The sequence below is a fragment of the Orcinus orca genome, chromosome 19 (genome assembly GCF_937001465.1).
Source record: "Orcinus orca chromosome 19, mOrcOrc1.1, whole genome shotgun sequence".
Lineage (NCBI taxonomy): Eukaryota > Metazoa > Chordata > Mammalia > Artiodactyla > Delphinidae > Orcinus > Orcinus orca.
Window position 1 is genome coordinate 36,671,238 of NC_064577.1, and position 17,583 is coordinate 36,688,820.

The window sequence follows — 17,583 nt, forward strand, 5'->3', positions numbered from 1 at the left end:
ACTAAGATAAATCAAACTGCGAAGACTAACATGATCTCTAGGCTCTTTATATTTCCAAACTGGCTTTTCAATAATTTTCTCAAGACTATATTTCCACTTTATCCAAGATATAAAATGAAAACTAACATTTATCATAAATAATAAGAAACTGCTGTATAAAAAATTAATTAAATTTTAAAAAGTAACATTTATCAATGTTTATTACATGCTAGGTTGTATGTTTAAGAAATCTTATTTAATCTTCATAGCAACCCTGTATTTTTTCTAATAAAATTTACTAAAGTACACCTTGAATTCCAGTGTTTCTAACAATTGCAAGATAATTATTCTTATGTGAAGAACATATCATAAGTACACTATAATATATCACACTATGTAGACTAACTATGTATAGGTTCTTTTTAATGTCAAAATAGCTGTAAGCAATTTTCCCAGGATGTCTCAGAAAGAAGTCAATGATTCCATTTTATTAATAATGTATTTTAAAATAATATTTTGGCCTTAGCTAGCATCTAAAATAACTAGGCTGTAGCATGATCAGACTGGTTATTGTAACTTATTTACCATCTAAATTGGATTGCCACTTGGTCATTACAATCTATTGGTAGCAAATACTTTAAAAATCAGGCCAAAAAATCTTTTCCCAGAGGCTAACACTAATTAGTATTCCCAGATACTAATCCTTTTGATATCAGTATTTTAAGGTTACTCCTCAGAACAGGAGAGGGACTTACTTAAGGCTATTAAATAAAGTACTTGAAGGTCATCTTCCAAAGGCTCAGAATTCATATTTGACAGCTGACACAAAGTCACCCAAATCTATTTTAAAACTATAATAATGACCATTGCTAACATTTATTGGACTACTTATTCTACGCCAGATGCTGTTTTATGAGCTTTTACACAAACCAACTCATCCAATTCTCTTATAGTCCTATGAGGTAAATACTATTACTATCCTTATTTTAGAAACAAGAAAACTGAAGTACAGAGACGAAGCAACTTTGCACAAGTTGACACAATTAGAAAAGGGCACTCAGGGTCCATCTCGTTATATTGCCTCATGAGATACATTGGGTTTTACACATAAAAATACAAACATGATAGAAGGATATACAACGAAATTCATGTCATTCTCCTCCTGCTTTTGAGTTAGAGCTATCGTATCTCCACTCCACCATCAAATGAACAAACCTGTGATGTGTGTATGTTTGCATATCATTTTAAAACACAAGTGGATTACTATTATTGATATTTAGATTTTCATTTTTACTACATAAACAATATTATATATACATACACATACACACATATACATTTCAAATTTGTTCAAATTTATTTATAAAATACAATCTTAGCAATAAAACTATTGTGTCAAAGATTATGTGCATTACAATTTTGATACATATTTCAAACTGTTCTACAAAAAGGGTGTACTGGAACTTCCCTGGTAGCGCAGTGGTTAAGAATCCACCTGCCAATGCAGGGGACACGGGTTTGATCCCTGGTCCGGAAAGATCCCACATGCCGTGGAGCAACTAAGCCCATGGCCACAACTACTGAGCCTGCGCTCTAGAGCCTGCAAGCCACAACTACTGAAGCCCGCACATCACAACTACTGAAGCCCACATGCCTAGAGCCTGTGCTCCACAACAAGAGAAGCCACCACAATGAGAAGCCCGCGCACTGCAACAAAGCGTAGCTCCTGCTTGGCACAACTGGAGAAAGCCCGTGCACAGCAACCCAACGCAGCCATAAATAAATAAATAAATTTTTTAAAACTTTAATAAAAAAAGGGTGTACCAATTTACAGCCCTACTAACAGTATGAATACTCAAAATTTAGCTTTTACTAAACCTACAGTGTACATAGTAGGCAGACAGTGTAAATTCATTAAGTGTTGAATGAGTGAACTACTGGCACTCACAATTATCTATATTTTAAGAAGTATGCTGAGGGGCTTTATGATATTATGAACAAAAGCATCTGGAAAAGGTCACTGAGTAAGAATCCAGAGAACGGGGCAATCCCATGACCACAGTTACTGGGGCCAACGGTGTGTCTCTGCACACTCTCTTCCACGCCTCCCCCAGTGCAGAGCAACATCCACTGAGCAAGTGAACCTTGAGGCTTGACTAACCTCTAGGTCTTCTAGTTTCCCTATATTGGCTTAAACCATTTGGCTATGTTACTTTTTTTAACAAAAAAGTCTTAAGCGATATACCAGATGCCTTGGGTGAGTTGGTTAAGTTCTCTAAACCTCAATTTTTTCATTGGTAAAATGAGACACATTTAGGGTTTAAAGGCCCAGGTATTAACCTTGGCTCTGACCGTTTCCTAGTTGTATCATTTTGAGCAAGACATTTTACCTCTCTAAGATTTAATTTATTCATGTGTAAAATTGAGATACATGTGAAGAATACGTGAGTTGACATGTGTATGTCAACACAACAGGCACTCAAATGAGAATTATCATTATTACTATTACTCATTAAAAAGTGTAATTTTTAAAACGTGCAAAGTTTTAAAGTTCTAAATTGGTGTCTAATGCTAAAAGAAATTTTTAAAAACTTCTCACCAAATTTAACAATTTTGTTAACAATAACAGCGAACACATTCTGAGCATTTATTATTTGCCAAACACAGTTTTAATCAAGTATTAAGCAATGTGATAACCATCAATGGGTTATAGACCTGACTATCCATGAGGTAGGAGGTATTGTTAACCCCATTTTGCAGATGCAGAAACAGAAGCAGGTAGTAAAGTGACTTTCTCAGAGCTGGGATACAAACTCAAGCAGTATGACCATAGAGCCTGTTTTTCTCTTGATCACTTTTACAGTAACTTGTTTTTGTACAGGATAGAGCTATATATATTCTAAATATACATATTTATATATATATATATATATATATATATATAAAATTAGTTTTCCAGCTTCAAATTACATGTCTTTATTCTTGAGCAAACCTTTCCCCATTCTCACTCCCTCGAGACTAAAGAGAAGTCAAAGTATTTGGAAATGGATCTTCATATACACCTCTGTGTATAAAACAAATACGTTGAGAGTACAAAGGTTATATAATAATAGGAAAAGTTGCTCCATTATGTTTTACGAGATGAAACAAAAAAAAAAGATTAATTGTCTTTTCAACCTCTACTAACTTGTTAGAAGTTAAAGATCTATTAAAGATCAGGAAAACACACCCAAGGTTAATGGGATACTCCAGACCCCCATACTCTCTACTCTGAGCACATTTGTCACCAAGATCTGATTAAAAGCTAAATCAGATCATATTATATCCCATTCCAGCTCTGCTTAAAATCCCACAGAGTAGATTCCTTACCATGATTCTAAAAACTCTGGCTTCTGCCTACCTCTTCAATTATTTCATACTCCCCTCCCCTCTGACTTATTTTGCTGACAACACACCTGCCTTCTTTCTAATCCTTGAACATGCCAACGCTGCTTTCTGCTTTAGGACTTTTGTTCTCGCTGTTACCCCTGCCTGGAAGGCTCTGATCCCAGATCTTCCCATGGTTGGCTTCTTTTTGTTATTCAGACCTCAGTTCAAATATCTCCTTCTCTGACTCTCCCTGATCACTTCATAGAAAGAACCTACCTCTACCCCAGTCTTTCTCTATCCCTTTTCCTACTTTATCACCTTCACAGTACTAGTTACTACCTAAAATTATTTATTTATTGGTTATATGTTTATTATCAGTCTCCCTCCCAAATGGAATATAAATACCTTGAAGGCAGGAGATTCAACTCTATTTACTGTATCTAGAGCAGTGCCTGGCATATAGTAGGTCCTAAACAAATATTTGTTTAGTGATTAAGTGAAAAGCACAGAAGAATAATGAGCAAACTACCCTGACCATAGCAGAGACAGGAGACTAAATATTAGAAAGTCAGAAAGAAAACAGAAGAAAATAACTATTCTGGCCCTACTTATTCGGTTTGGTTGTAATACGAATACAAGAAAGATAAGGTAGTCGGAAGTTTAAATGAATGGAAATGCATAAATTAGTTAGTGTAGCCCTAATGGCCATATTAATGTATTTTGTTAAGAACCATTCTCTGAAGGACATTTCCTTATGGTCAGTTAATCTTTTCCCATACAAAGTTCTTTTTACTTATTTATAGCAAAATATAATTAGGAAAGGAAAGATAACTGATGAATAATCTACTAAATAATTTTTTTTCTTTTTCTTGAGGTACGCGGGCCTCTCACTGTTGTGGCCTCTCCTGTTGTGGAGCACAGGCTCCGGACGTGCAGACTCAGTGGCCATGGCTCACAGGCCTAGCCGCTCCGCGGCATGTGGGATCTTCCTGGACCGGGGCACGAACCCGTGTCCCCTGCATCGGCAGGCGGACTCTCAACAACTGTGCCAGCAGGGAAGCCCCTAAATAATATTTTTAATTTAAATTTCAAAGTAATTTAATTCCAGGTTAAACCAGAAAATTCTTATCATCTAATTCACTTGGCAGAAAATTGGCCACAGAAAAATTTTCATGGCATCCTCTTTCAGGAGAGAGATTTCTTTCATTCAGATATTTAAAAATGCATTCTCAAACTTCAAATTCTTAGGCCTCTGACAACCTCTTCAGTAAATAAAATTATTTGAGAGGATGCTTATACTTCGAGCACTGTAAAATTAAAACTGAATAGTTCATACCTGTAATTAACCAAGTGTACTTCCTATTACTGCTTCCCTGTACTATCTCTGTGATATCAGGCATGTTGTTGACTTTGTTAGTATATGTATTTATCTTTTAGGTCATCTAAAGGTTGTCTATTTAAGTTAAAGTTCAAATTGAGATAGGCTAATGGAGTAGGAAAGTGCTATCTCTAAAACCTCAGGCAATTCAGCTAACTTCTATAAGGAAACTGAATTTTTCTTACTATTTCTTCCAATATGTGTAGTAAAATGAAGCACATCACTTGACAGCCATCAGATTTGATTATTTGTATTTTCAGTAATCAATAATACCTTAAACTGTAAAAAAAAAAGCAGGGATTTCAAAGCATTGAAATTTTTATTCAAGCCCAATCACATAAAACTTACCCTGTTTTTAGATAACAGAAGGAATAAGTATTTTAGTAAAATGTTATTAAGCTACTTTACTGATTTTTACCTAATGACCCAAGAATCAAAGTAGACTTTGACTCAGTCATTTGAAGATGCCTAAAAAAACAATAAAAAATATAAGAGGCATAACTTATGCTTTGTGCAGGTTGTAAAGAAGCATACGTTATGCTCTGTGGAACTACAGAATAAAGAAATACTATTATTTTAATGAAAATTATAAACATTGTAAAAGTTCCATTCAAAATAGATGGAAGAGTGAAAAATCTCATTTCCCCCTCTATCATCTTATTTTCTTTTGAATTGTCATTCGATAATCAACACTACTGTCTAACTCAATGCCAGACACATAGGAGGAAGTCAATATAGGCTTTGGGAATGACTTCATTTCTTGCCTCCATACACTCATATTCCATTCAACACCAGTCAACTTACTGATGTTGATATAAACTAATAATGTTAAAAGAAACCTGACAAAGTGATCCAGGTGTACATATTTTCGCACATAAGTATCATTTAATATATTAACATTTCTTCCCTGAAAAAGCTTTAAGGGATAAAAGTTCATTTAATCAAGACACAGTTTCATACCTAACAACTAGACCTGACTGCACAATACATACTGTGAGATCATATTAAAGTTAATCCACAACTTATGAATTATAGTAAATATCCTAACAAGTTGGAGTACTGTACCATGGAGAGGTAACTATCTAGATCAGCTTTTAAAAACAGGTATGAAATATACACATCAGGATTTCAAACTGATGTACCTTTGCTAAACTATGAAGCGTTTCTTATTCTAAAATTACAATATCTCCATTTGGTAATCTGACACGAACAAGCTGATAAATGCAATCAGAACAACAGTATATTCTGGCAAAGGTGAAAATTTCCTGAAAGCCTAGAAAAATATGTCTACAGCAGATGGATCATTTAGGAAATAAATACAACAATCTGTCAAATGGAGCACTATTCTAATTCCCTAAACTAAAATCAGTAGGAGCTCCACTTTCCAAGAGTCTGTGACATTAGTAAGGCCAAAGAGGAAAAACCTAGAGCTGCACATAAACATATCTGATATGACCTAGAGTGCCACACTGTTAGGTTTCCTGTTAAATATACTAAATTTAGGTAAAGTCCTTACCAGTTAACTTCTTCACAGGTTGGAGCCGAACACTGATAGACTGATGTGTGAGTAAGGGGGAGGATGGAAGAGAGCGAGACATGCCCTCCATAATCCGAATGTGCTGCATACCTTCACTCACTGGAAGTGGTGGGACGGCGTAGTCTGGCTCAAAAGCACAGTCGCTTTCTGTGGAGATGCCACCTGTTACATAGAAGAGAATGGGAGAAAAGAGCTGGTGAGAAAATATTCTTCTACTAAAATTCTTCTCTATTAAAATTTATCTTTTTGGATGACTCAGCACAGTGTACACTGATATTGATCTTTCACTGTGAAAAGAAAATAAGGAATTCCCAACACACAGATTCATTTCTACGTAACTGGGTACTTAACTTCAGGTCCAGCACTAGGAAACTGAACATGAATAAGACAGGATTCCTCCTCGTAAGGGGCTCACTGTCTCATGAACAACGTAGTCATATAAAAAGTAATTACAGTACAATGCAACAAGTGTTACGATTACAGCAATGGTCTTCAATTGTCCCTGAGAAGACAAACATGAAAGAAGATATTCCCCTGCTTGACAATCCAATCTGTGCAATTCCTAGTAGGATCACTGTAACCCTATTTCTTATTCTCTTTCTCCAAGAATGTACCTGAAAATATAAATGGGTAAGACTAACATTATATGGTGATTTTTGAATCTGTTCAAACATTTAAAAAAAGAGTAAATGATATGCTGTTTACTTCCGCTTACGTACTGTTGACTTCTACTTCCGGCAATGGCAGATTATATACTTCAGACCAACCTTTCCCTAAGAAAACTACAACTATATACATTTTAAAAATCTTCCTGAAGGCACTGGAGAGTTAATAGCATGATGAAGAATTACAAGAAGACTGAGACCTGGTATTTGGGGTCACTTTTTACCTTGTGGCATCTGAAAGGCTAAGAAGCCATTGACAGTTTTACAGAGCTGGGAAGACAAGTACTGGAATGGCTGGAGAACCAAGTTGCGAAGGGGGAGCTGGTGTAACTCCAACACTTTTGTTTGGAACCCCAAAGGGCTACATTCTAGGAGTGTGTATAAACCAAAACTAGGGAATTCCCTGGTGGCGAGTGGTTAAGAATCTGCCTGTCAATGCAGGGAACATGGGTTCGAGCCCTGGTCCGGGAAGATCCCAGATGCCACGGAGCAACTAAGCCCATGTGCCACAACTACTGAGTCTGTGCTCTAGAGCCCACATGCCACAACTATGGAGCCTGCATGCCACAACTACTGAAGCCTACACACCCTAGAGCCTATGCTCCTCAACAAGAGAAGCCACCGCAATGAGAAGCCTGCACACCACAACAAAGAGTAGCCCTTGCTCTCTGCAACTAGAGAAAGCCCACATGCGGCAAGAAAGTCCCAACGCAGCCAAAAATAAATTAATTAATTAATTTTAAAAAAAACAACAAGAAAAAAACTAGACTGGCCTTTACAGGACTGAAGCTCAGCTCCAAATGTCTACCACAAAATTTAATTAAGGCAATCTTGGATTGCTAGTCCCTGCCAAAAACAAACATAAATCTTCTTAGAAGAAGATAACATCATCACAGATCTCAAAATACTTCCACAATTTTTCATATACAATATCTGGTCCTTAACTAACAATAACAAAGAGAGAACATGAAAAAAGCAAATCAGAAAGATCATGCAAAATAAAGTCTTAGAGGGAATACAGACTATGGAACAATAAGACACAGAATTTAAACTAGTATGCTTAACACCAAAAAGATTAAAATGCTTAGGAATGAATTTAACCAAGGAGGTGAAAGATCTGTACATTGAGAACTATAAGACACTGATGAAGAAACTGAAGACACAAATATATGGAAAGATATCCTGTATTCATGGGCTGTAAGAATTAATATTGTTAAAATGTCCATACTACCCAAAGTAATCTACAGATCCAATGTAATCCCTATCAAAATTCCAATGGCATTTTTTCACAGAAATAGAAAAAGCAACTCTAAAATTTGCATGGATCCACAACAGACTCTGAATAGCTAACGTAATCAAGTAATCTTGAGCAAGAAGAACAAAACTGGTGGCATAACACACTTCTAATTTCAAGTTATATTACAAAACAGTAGGAAGACAATTTGGTACTAGCACAAAAACAGACACATAGATCAATGGAACAGAATAGAGAACCTAGAAATAAACCCATGCATATACGGTCAACTAATCTTTGACAAAGGCACCAAGAATATACAATGGGGAAAGGATAGTCTCTTCAATAACTAGCATTGGAAAAACTGAATATCCACATGCAAAAGAATGAAACTGGATCCTTATCCTACACCATACACAAAAATCAACTGAAAATGGGTTAAAACTTAAACCTAAGACCTGAAACCATAAAGCTCTTAGAAGAAAACACAGGGGGAAAAGTCCATGAAATTCATCTTGAAAATGATTTTTTTGGATTTGACATCAAAAGCACAAGCAACAAAAACAAAAGTAAAGCAAGTGAGACTATATCAAACTTAAAAGTTTCTGCACAGCAAAGGAAACCATCAACAAAATGAAAAGGTAACCTACCGAATGGGAGAAAATGTTTGCAAACCATGTATCTGATAAGGGGTTAATACTAAAAATATGTAAAGAACTCATACTCAATAGCAAAATAAAACAAACAAACAAAAAACCTAATTAAAAAATGGGCAGGATTTCCCTGGTGGTGCAGTGGTTAAGAATCTGCCTGCCAACGCAGGGGACATGGGTTCGAGCCCTGGTCCAGGAAGATCCCACATGCCGCGGAGCAGCAAAGCCCATGCGCCACAACTACTGAGCCTGCACTCTAGAGCCCGTGAGCCAGAACTACTGAAGCCTGCGTGCCTAGAGCCCATGCTCCTCAACAAGAGAAGCCACTGCAAGGAGAAGCCCACGCCCCACTACAAAGAGTAGCCCCCACTCACCACAACTAGAGAAAGCCCACGCACAGCAACGAAGACCCAACACAGCCAAAAAAATAATTATAAATAAATAAATAATTTTTTTTTAAAAATGGGCAAAGGACCTGAATAAATATTTTCCAAAGAAGACATACAAATGGCCAACAGGCACATGAGATTGTACTCAACATCAACAATCATCAATCACAAAAATCAAAATCACAATGAGATACTACCTCACACCTGTTAGGACAGCTATTACCAAAAAGTCAAAAGATAGTAAGTATTGGCAACGATGCAGAGAAAAAGGAACCCCTATACACTGTTGGTGGGAATGTAAATTGGTACAACCATTACAAAAAACAGTATGGAGATTCCTCAAAAAATTAAAACTAGAACTACCATATGAACCAGCAAACCTACTTCTGAGTATATATCAAAAGGAAATAAAATTACTATTTCAAAGAGATACTTGCACTCCCATGTTCACTGCAGCATTATTCAAAGTAGCCACAATATAGAAACAATTTCAGTGTCTGTCAATGGATGGATGGATGAAGAAAATGTGATTTTACAAACACACACACACTCTCTCTCTCTCTCTCTCCCCCTCCCTCCCTCCCTCTCTCTCTGAGGAATATTACTCAGCCTTAAAAAAGAAGGAACTCCTTCCACTTGCAACAACAGGGATGAACCTGGAGGACATTATGCTAAGTGAAATAAGCCACCAGACACAGAAAGAAATAATCTCTATGTAATCTCACTTATATGTGGAATCTAAAAAATAAGGTCAAAATCATAGTAGTAGAGAGGAGAATGGTGGTGGCAAAAGGAGATGTTGGTCAAAGGGTAAAAACTTTCAGTTATTAGATGAATAAGTTCTGGAGATCTAATATACATCATGGCTCCTAGACACAGTCAATTACTGAGTCAAAAGTGCTGAGAGTTTCTATTGAGAAATACTGACCAAATGCTGTATTAAAATTGTGTGTCGTGTTATGTAAAAAGAAAAAAATTAACATGCTTAATATATATATATTTTTTTGCGGTACGCGGGCCTCTCACTGCTGTGGCCTCTCCCGTCGTGGAGCACAGGCTCTGGACACGCAGGCTCAGCGGCCATGGCCCATGGACCCAGCTGCTCCACGGCACGTGGGATCCTCCCAGACCGGGGCACGAACCCGTGTCCCCTGCATCGGCAGGCGGACTCTCAACCACTGCGCCACCAGGGAAGCCCAACATGCTTAATACTTAAAGAAAGTAAAAGTTTAGAATTTCAGCAATGAATTATGAAAATAAAAACTCAATAGGTAGATTGAAAAAACAGATTAGACACAGATGAAGAGAGAATTAGCAAATTGGAAGATAAAACATTTGTGCATCAAAGGACACTATCAAGAGAGTGAAAAGACAACCCTCAGAATGGTAGAAAATATTTGCAAATCATTTATCTGATAAGATTCTAGAATTGAGGGGACTTCCCTGGCAGCCCAGTGGTTAAGACTCCGTGCTTCCACTGAAGGGGGCACAGGTTCAACCCCTGGTTGGGGAACTAAGATCCCACATGCCAGAGTGGCACAGCCAAAAAAAGTTTTTAAAATAAAAAACTTAAAAAAAAAAGAGTCTAGAATCAAGAACATAAAAAGAACTCCTAGTACTCAACCACAAAAAGAGACACAATGCAATTTAAAAGTAGGCAAAAAACTTGAGCAGACATTTCTCCAAAGAGAAATGTACAATACAAATGGACAATAAGCTCATAAAAAGATACTCATATCATCATTCATTAAAGAAATGCACATCAGAGCCACAATGAAATACCATTTCACACCCAGTAGAATGGCTATTAAAACAACAACAACAAAGAAGTGTTGGTAAGGATGTGGAGAAATTAGAACCTTCATACATTGCTGGTGGGAATATAAGATGGTACAGCTGCTGTGTAAAACAGTTTGGCAGTTCCTCAAAAAGTTAGACACAGAATTACCATACAACCCAGCTATCCCTCTTCTATGTATATACCCAAAGGCAATGAAAACAGGTTTTCAAGCAAAAACCTGAACATGAATGTTCACAGAAGCATTATTCATAATAGCCAAAAAGCAGAAACAACTCAAATGTCATTAATTGATGAATCAATAAACAAAATGTGGTATATCTATAAAATATTATTTAGCAATAAAAATAATGAAGGCTTGATTCATGCTACAACACTGATAAACTTTGAAAACATTCTACTAAGTGTAAGAAGCCAGACAAAAACAATGCCACATGTTGTATGATTCCATTTATATGAAATGTTCGAATAATCCAGACAGACAAGTAGATCCAGACAGAAAGTAGATTAGTGGTTGCCAGGGATGACTACAGGAATGAGGAGTGACTGCTTAATAGGTACAGGGTTTCCTTTTGGGGTGATGGATTATATAGCAGTGATGGTTGCACAACACTGTAAATGTACTAAAACCACTGAATTGTACACATTAAAATGGTTAAAATGGTAAGTTACCTCAATTAAAAAATATTACATAGATATTTACCACCTACTCACATATTTATGCAAACCAGAAGACTAGTAATCATTCATTTCTTCCCATCACATCCCTTTGCAACAAATGCAATAGCTATTCTGCAGAGTATCAACCTCATATAGAGTTCAAATCTACCATGTTCTCTTCATTTCTCCTATCACTACCATAGTCCAGATCACTACTATCTTTCCCCCAAACTTCTGTTGCTAGAAATCTGGGACTTATTCCTTATCTTTGGATTTCAAAACTTTTACCAGAATAGGTCTTAACTTTTTATTTCTCATTAGTCACTGGGTCCTTTCCTTTACTATATTGACCAATTATTTTCTTCCAACCGTTCTCTTCTCTTTCTCTCTGGAACTGTGATCAGATGAAATCTCCTAGACCTATTTCACAAGTCTCTTTATTAATAGATTTCTAATCTTTGGGCTTTCATGAATAGACATGAGACTGACTTATATGGAATTATAGTATTTTACAGGTTTACAAAGAGGTATGTCATTAGTGTAATAATTCCCTAATTAAAGAAAAATCAGCACTAGATTGTTTAAAGACAATATATCTAGAAGAATGCATTTGATTTAGTGAAGTATCTCTTTTCATTTGAAATGTTCTAATGTTAAAACTTAGCTGATAATTTTAGAATCTAATAATACTCCTTAAGGAATAATACTGCAATTAGTCCAGTATGGATGTCCTAGTTTACTTTTTTGCTTAAAAATATTTTCCTCTATCTTCTCTGCCCTATAAATACAGAGAAAAAACTAAAAATATGTTTCAAGTAAAGAAAAGTACTGGTATGCATGAACAGAATTGGACTGCATTAGCCATTTTTTCTTGGGTAACTAACAACCTCAAAATCTCTCTAGTCTACAACATTCACTTTTATGCTCATGAGCCTGTAGATTGACTGTGGGTCAGCTGATCTTGGTTGGGTTATCAAGTTCAGAACTATTCCAATGTGTCATTCATATTGGGCCTAGTCACTGAAGGGGCAGTGAATATGTGGGGCACACTCTTGTCATGGTAGATAACAGGGCTGCAGGAGACCAACTTAAATCAGAGGAGCATATTTAAGACCTCTGTTCACTAATATTTTACTGGCCCAAGCAAGTCCAAGAACAACATCAATGGGGCATGGAAATACACCTGGTGCATTTCAGTGGGAGCCACTGAAAACCTGCATAGCAAAAGAAATGGATGTATAATTTTATAACAGGAAGGAAGTAAAAAATTTGAAATCCAATTTACCAGGACTTCCCTGGTGGTCCAGTGGCTAAGACTCCACACTCCCAATGCAGGGGGTCCTGGTTCAATCCCTGGTCAGGGAACTAGATCCCACTTGCCGCAAATATAGAGTTCGCATGCCGCAACAAAGATCCCGCATGCAGCAATGAAGACCCCCGTGCAGCAACTAAGACCCGGCATAGCCAAGTCAAAAAATAAACGTTAAAAAAAAAAAAAGAAATCCAATTTACCAAGCATGTAAGATGATATTTACTGGTACTCCAAATTACTCAATCTTCATTTTCCTACCACTCACTTTTCCTGCTATAATCAACTGAATAAAAGTTACTGAAATAATGTGATAGAGATATGGCAGAATAAAATAAACTGCTAATGTGACAGAAAAATTCAGTTTTGCTGGATACCCGGAGATTAGATATTCAAAAGTTGAATTAAGATAGCACAGGGAGGGCTTCCGTGGTGGCACAGTGGTTAAGAATCCGCCTGCCAATGCAGGGGACACGGGTTTGAGCCCTGGTCCAGGAAGATCCCATTAGTTGCCACGGAGCAACTAAGCCCGTACGCCACAACTACTAAGCCTGTACTCTAGAGCCTGAGAGCCACAACTACTGAGCCCGCACACGTAAAGCCCATGCTCCGCAACAAGAGAAGCCACCACAATGAGAAGCCTGTGCACAGCAATGAAGAGTAGCCCCCACTCTGAAACTAGAGAAAGCCTGCATGCAGCAACGAAGACCCAACGCAGCCAAAAATAAATAAATAAAATAAATAAATTTGTTTAAAAAAAAAAGAAAGATAGCACAGGGATATCAAGTATATGGACACTAAAGAAATGTTAGGAGTAATTATGACTCAATAAAAATTTCAGTCCTAAGTCTTATATTTAGTACAGATGATTACGAGATATTAAAGTTCAAGTTAATAAAGAAATTCTTTAGCTGAAGGCCGTACCTATTCTACAGAACTGCCTTCTAATTTTTCAAGTTACATAAATAACCAGAAATAAAACTTACAAATCAAAAGCCTCTAGCATGATAATTCATTAAACTGTATACATTACTTATGAATTTTCCAGTTTATATGTTATTAAGTTATTTTTAAAAAGTACACAGAGAAACAAAACAAAACAGAGCATGGTGATAAACTAGTCCCTAAAGTCAAAGGGCTTTTACATATTTCAGAAACAAAGGGGTTTTGCCTGAAATTATTCTAAATATCCTTTTAACTTACAGCACTCTGTGACTCAGTAATAGTCTCATAACGTGTCCATAATATCAGGCAGGAAACAGGCCAAGAGAAGTGTAATAGCTAGTACGGGGTCATGTAATCAGACAGCATGCCTGCCTACGCAGAAAATTTTAAGTAATCTAGAAAAAAATCCACTAGAAAAAAACAAGTGAGTTAGACAAACTCAAAGATTAGAGTCCGTATACAAGAAGCAAATTTCCAGCAATGAATATGCAGAAAATTAAAAAAAATTTAAACCAGTAACACCAAAATAGCACCATTAAAAACATGAAATAATTAGGAAGAAATCTAACAATATATGTACAATATTTGTATGCTGAAAACTACAAAACACTGATGAAAGACATCAAAGACCTAAATGGAGAGATGTACTATTGACCTGTTCATGGATCTGAAGATTTTAGGATGCTAGGTCTCAAAGTGATCTACAAGTTTAAAGCGATCCTAATGAAAATCCAGCAGTCAATTATTCTGGTAGAAATCAAAAAGTTGATTTTAAACTCATGCAAAAACAAAGGGACTAGGATAGATAAAATAATTTTGAACAGTAAAATCAAAGTTTGGAGTCTCACAGCACCTCATTTCAAGACTAATGTGAAGTTACTGTAATCCAGACAGTATGTGGTATTGGTAAAAGAATGGACACAAAATCAATGGAACACAACAACTCAGAGGCACTGGTAAAGTTCACAGTCCAGGGGCACAGGCTCACCAAAAGACTGAGACCTAATCATAGGACTACAGAATGCTTCCCACCCCACTCCCACCTTAAAATTACATTACTATTTGCCGCAGTTCATTTTATCCAGTACACCATATTCACCTTTCAGCAGAAACTTACATGGCATACTAAAAGTTAAAAAAACAAATAAACAAAAAACAGTATGAAGAGACAGTGCACGCATCAGAACCAGCCTCAGATATGGCAAAGATGTTGGAATTATAAAACTGTGAATTAAAAAAATGAAATACTTAGGTATAATTCTAACAAAATATATAGAAGATCTATATGAGGAAGACTACAAAACTCTGATGAAAGAAGTCAAAGAAGATCTAAATAAATGGAGAGAAACTCCATGTTCATGGATACAAAGCATCAATACTGTCAAAATGTCAACTCTCCCCAAACTGATCTAGCAGACTTAATGCAAACCCAATCAATATTTGTTGATACTGAAAAACTGATTCTAGAGACTTCCCTGGTGGTCCAGTGGTAAAGAATCCACCTTACAATGCAGGGGACGCAGGTTTGATCCCAGGTCGGGGAACTAAGATCCCACACACGACGCTGCGGGGCAACTAATTCCATGCGCCACAACTACTGAGCTTGTACGCCTCAACTAGAGAGCCCACGTGCTGCAAACTACAGAGCCCACGTGCTCTGAAGCCTGCGTGCCACAAGTAGAGACAGAAAACCCATGCGCCACAACTAGAGAGAAGCCCGTGCACAGCAACAAAGAGCCCATGTGCCACAACGAATGATCCTGCATGCCTCGACGAAGATCCCATGTGCCACAACTATGACCAGATGCAGCCATAAAAATTAAATAAATAAGAAAGAAAAACTGATTCTAAAATTTATATGGAGAGGCAAAAGACCCAGAATACCCAACTCAATATTGAAGGGGAAGAACAAAGATGGAGGACTGACACTGCTGAACTTCAAGATGTACTATAAAGCTACAGTAATCAAGGCAGTGTGGTACTGATGAAAGAACAGACAGACAAATCAATGGAACAGAATAGAAAGCCCAGAAATAGACCTACATAAATATAGCCAAAGGAGCAAACGCAGTACACTGGAGAAAAGATAGTCTTTTCAACAAATGATCCTTAGACAACTGGACATCCACCTCCAAAACAATAAATCTAGACACAGACCTTACACCCTTAATAAAAAATTAACTCAAAATGGATCACACACTTAAATGTAATATGCAAAAGTATAAAACTCCTAGAACATCACATGGAAAATCTGGATAACCTTGAAGACATGATCCACGAAAGCAATAACTGATGATCTAGACTTCATTAAAATTTAAAATGTCTGCTCTACAAAAGACACTGTCAAGAATATGAGAACACAAGCCTCATACTGAGAGAAAATATTTTAAAATATATCCAAAGTATACAAACTCAATGATAAGAAAAAAAATTAAAACATGGGAAAAGACCTGGACACCTCACTAAAGAAGCAAATAAGTATACGAAGAAGACATTCAATATATGTTCTCATTCTCATTAGAGAACTGCAAATTAAAACAACTCAAGGGGCTTCCCTGGTGGCGCAGTGGTTGAGAGTCCGCCTGCCGATGCAGGGGACACGGGTTCGTGCCCCGGTCCGGGAAGATCCCACATGCCGCGGAGCGGCTGGGCCCGTGAGCCATGGCCGCTGAGCCTGTGCATCCGGAGCCTGTGCTCCACAACGGGAGAGGCCACAACAGTGAGAGGCCCGCGTACCGCAAAAAAAAAAACAACTCAAGGTACCACTGCACACCTATTAGAATGGCCAAAATCCAAAGCACTGACAACACCAAATGCTGGTAAGGATGTGGAGCAACCGGATCTCTCGTTCATTGCTGGTGGGAATGAAAAATGGTGCAGCCACTTTGGAAGACAGTTTGGCAGTTTCTTACAAAACTAAACATACTCTTACCTTACAATCCAGCAGTCATGCTCCTTGGCATTTACCCAAATGAGTTGAAAACTTATATCCATACAAAAACCTGCACATGGATATTAACGGCAGCTTTATTCACAACTGTCAAAACCTGGAAGCAACCAAGATGTGCTTCAGTGAATGGATAAACTGGTACATCCAAACAATAGAATATTATTCAGCACTAAAAAGAATTGAGCTATCAAGTCATGAGATGTCATGGAGGAACCTTAAATGTGTATTACTAAGTGAAAGAAGCCAATCGGAAAAGGGTACATACTGTATGATTCCAACTACATGACATTCTGAAAAGGCAAAACAATGGAAACAGTAAAAAGATCAGTGGTTTCCAGGGACTGTAGGGAGGGAAGGATGAACATTTAGAGTATAGAGGATTTTTAGGGCAGTGAAGCTATTCTACATGATACTATAATAGTAGGTATATGTCACTATACATTTGTCAAAATCATAGAATGTACAACATCAAGAGTGAACCCTAGGGACTTCCGTGGTGGCACAGTGGTTAAGAATCCACCTGTCAATGCAGGGGACACGGGTTTGAGCCCTGGTCCAGGAAGATCCCACCTGCTGCGGAACAACTAAGCCCGTGCGCTACAACTAGTGAGCCTGCGCTCTAGAGCCCGCAAGCCACAACTACTGAAGCCCGCGCGTCTAGAGCCTGTGCTCCACAACAAGAGAAGCCACCACAATGAGAAGCCCGCGCACCGCAAT

At 37.3% G+C, this 17,583-nt stretch overlaps 1 protein-coding gene across 9 annotated transcripts in view; it reads right to left on the reverse strand.

Annotated features, from left to right (window-relative positions):
* The window catches only part of TANC2 (tetratricopeptide repeat, ankyrin repeat and coiled-coil containing 2), a 357,408-nt gene that overhangs the window by 235,732 nt on the left and 104,093 nt on the right, over nucleotides 1-17,583 (reverse strand). For 6 of the 9 annotated variants that reach the window (XM_049701636.1, XM_033438920.2, XM_049701635.1 and 3 more), the window contains one exon: nucleotides 6,243-6,425. In XM_049701636.1, coding sequence (XP_049557593.1) covers nucleotides 6,243-6,425 — 183 coding nt within the window. The remainder of the gene's footprint in view (nucleotides 1-6,242; nucleotides 6,426-17,583) is intronic. The other 3 variants (XM_004275661.3, XM_049701638.1, XM_049701640.1) reach the window with 1 other exon arrangement.